Source organism: Mizuhopecten yessoensis, unplaced genomic scaffold (genome assembly GCF_002113885.1).
Source record: "Mizuhopecten yessoensis strain PY_sf001 unplaced genomic scaffold, ASM211388v2 scaffold3913, whole genome shotgun sequence".
NCBI lineage: Eukaryota > Metazoa > Mollusca > Bivalvia > Pectinida > Pectinidae > Mizuhopecten > Mizuhopecten yessoensis.
Window position 1 is genome coordinate 349584 of NW_018405282.1, and position 2547 is coordinate 352130.

Here is a 2547-nt window from a genome sequence, read left to right on the forward strand (position 1 = left end):
GGGGACATTCCTGAAACTGCAGAAGACCTCGTGAATATAAGTGGGATGAGCGCTTTAATAGGTAATTTGCATTTGCTAGAATATAATTTAGTCGCCACATGCACATTTATAATGATTTAAAGTAATCAACTATTTGTCAAGGTTTTTGTTCTCAATCGCAATGGCTATAGTTGATCATTGTAATTACAGATGCTGATGTGGTTATTGAGGAAATGAACGCCAGCTCCAGTTTTTCCATTAGTCTTGGTAAGCTTTTTTCCCACACAATTGGTAAACTCGCTAGTTCCGATAATATGTGTCTACAGTTTTGTATGCATTTTTCATATATATGTATCTCGCATGAGTTTTCATTTATATGAAATTGATGAAACTCGCTTAAAATGTTATAATTTTGCGAGGCTAAGCCGAGTAAAATCGAAACATTCTTAACTAGTTTCATAAATTCAATATCAAATGGAAACGAATATGAGATTATTTTTATCATATGACGCATTTTACGTAAAAAAACAAACGTCAACTTCATGGCCCGCCTTGGATAAATTCATGACGACACCACGATGGATTTATATTGTGACTAATGATAGCGGAGTAATCATATATATGATAAATAGTAAACATTTTCATTATTTTGTAGATGTGATGCTGGATAGTCTCTCCTCCAAGGAAATCACCACTTCTAGCCCGATATTGAAATTCAGGTATGCATATATACATATAGTGTACAAAACAGGATCTTTAAACTTAAAAAAAATTCCATGAACCTTTAAACATACTTCATACCTGCATACAGAAACCACAAAATAAATTTATACTTTACCACTACATAAAATGAAAGTAAATAAGTGCAAAATTGTACTAATTTTTGTATAAGCATTTGACTTTAAATTTGCAGACCAGGTCAATTTGTCAAAGCTTCCCTGGCTTCTGACAAACGAAAAACACCTAAGGTAGCAGAGGTAGTTAATGTGTTATTGTTCACAGTATTAAGGTTTTCTTATTCTAGTTTAAGATATGTTTTTTAGTTGTTGGTATTTTCCAACTTTTGTTTCAGAAATTTTGTGTTTTTGTTTGCGTTGATGAATTACTGTTATTTTACGTTCTATTTTCAGTATGTAATGTTAACTTGTTAAGCTATTGATTTGTAAAGTTATTCTCTGTTAATAAATTTTTTTAATTGATAAATTGCATTATTGAAGAAGCTGAAGTCACCAATATTTGTATTCGCTGCTCAGCATCACTGCACCACTACATGTGCGTGGCTGTTAAAGTGATCCCATCAACTGACAGGTTAAGACATAATTAATAATCAAATATCACTGATATTCCCCCCAATGCGAGAAACAAATATACAGATTAACATCACATAAGGCAGGGGCATATTTCACTTTTAAATATGTCTGGCAGTATCTTACATGCCGTCATTCCATTAAAACATTTAGGTTATGGTTATTTAATTTGCTGTTGTAGATCAAAGTGGTTTCTGCCGATAATCCCCCAGATTTGTGAAGAAGGTACACACCGATTATTGACCGTGACTTTTGAGTTTATTGTCCTGCACAAGAATTTGGTCTGGGAAGGTTTGATTTGCTTGTGATGGCACTGACAAGGCTTTTCACGACAGAAATTCTCTCATTGTGCATTTTCTCCCTTCTTTCAATGTCATCTGCTTCTTTTTTCTTCTGTTCTTCCATGTAATCTTTGAATAAAATCACAACCTCCTTTGTACTTGATCTGTTCCTAGCTTTCTTTACACTTGAAGTTCTAGCATTCTGTGCATCCGAGGCAGTAAGGTCTTCGTTTTCCTCACTTAGTTCTACAACATTAGCTGCCCTTTTTCCGGATGATCTAGTACATTCTGGTACAATGCATGGGTTGGACTCAAACAGGGCATCCAGCTCGTCCTGGTATTCGTATCTCTTCAAGCTATTTCCGGATTTACCATTATGGTCCTTAGTGTTTTTATAAGCTCTCATCAAGCTTTTCCATCGACCAGCAATCTGATCGGCACTGAAACTACACCCCTTAGACACCATTCCCTTATCCTCTGCCACATTTCTTTTTTCCTGAGTAGTCCTTACTCCTGTCGTTCCTTGTATTTTGCATACTGGTCAATCAAAAGAAGAGTATCAGACCTGTTCCACAAGGAATGGGCATCATTACCTTGTTCTTGTTGCAGAACTTGAGCACCAGATGAGGCAGTGGACTGACGTTCATCTGCAGATTCTTGTTCAGCACATGGATGACTGTCAAATGCTCTCTTGTCTGCAAACCATCCTTGATATTCAGTTCATGTGAAGAGGGTCCTCTCAACTTCTTCTGCTATTGCTGTCTTTCTCTGATTCTGTGAGGAATTGCCATCTAGATTTTTAGGTCACCTGAGACAAAGTCTCAAGTGACCTATTGCGATCGCCTTTTGTCCGTCGTCGTCCGTCGTCCGTCGTGCGTCCGTAAACAATTTACATTTTCGACTTCTTCTCCAAAACCCCTGAACCAATTTCAATGAAATTTTGCAGGGACCTTCCATGGACAAAGGTCAACAAAAATAGT

The 2547-nt window shown here is 36.6% G+C and overlaps 1 protein-coding gene across 1 annotated transcript; it reads right to left on the minus strand.

Annotated features, from left to right (window-relative positions):
• Positions 1–1544: 1544 nt before the first annotated feature.
• Positions 1545–2033, minus strand: LOC110448203. Its single transcript, XM_021494332.1, has one exon. The coding sequence runs from the start codon at positions 2031–2033 to the stop codon at positions 1545–1547; it is 489 nt and encodes a 162-aa protein (XP_021350007.1).
• Between the last annotated feature and the right edge of the window lie 514 nt (positions 2034–2547).

What these genes read in the sequence shown, in the direction of transcription:
- LOC110448203 (XM_021494332.1), bottom strand. Translation starts at nt 2,033, where the DNA reads ATGGTGTCTAAGGGGTGTAGTTTCAGTGCCGATCAGATTGCTGGTCGA.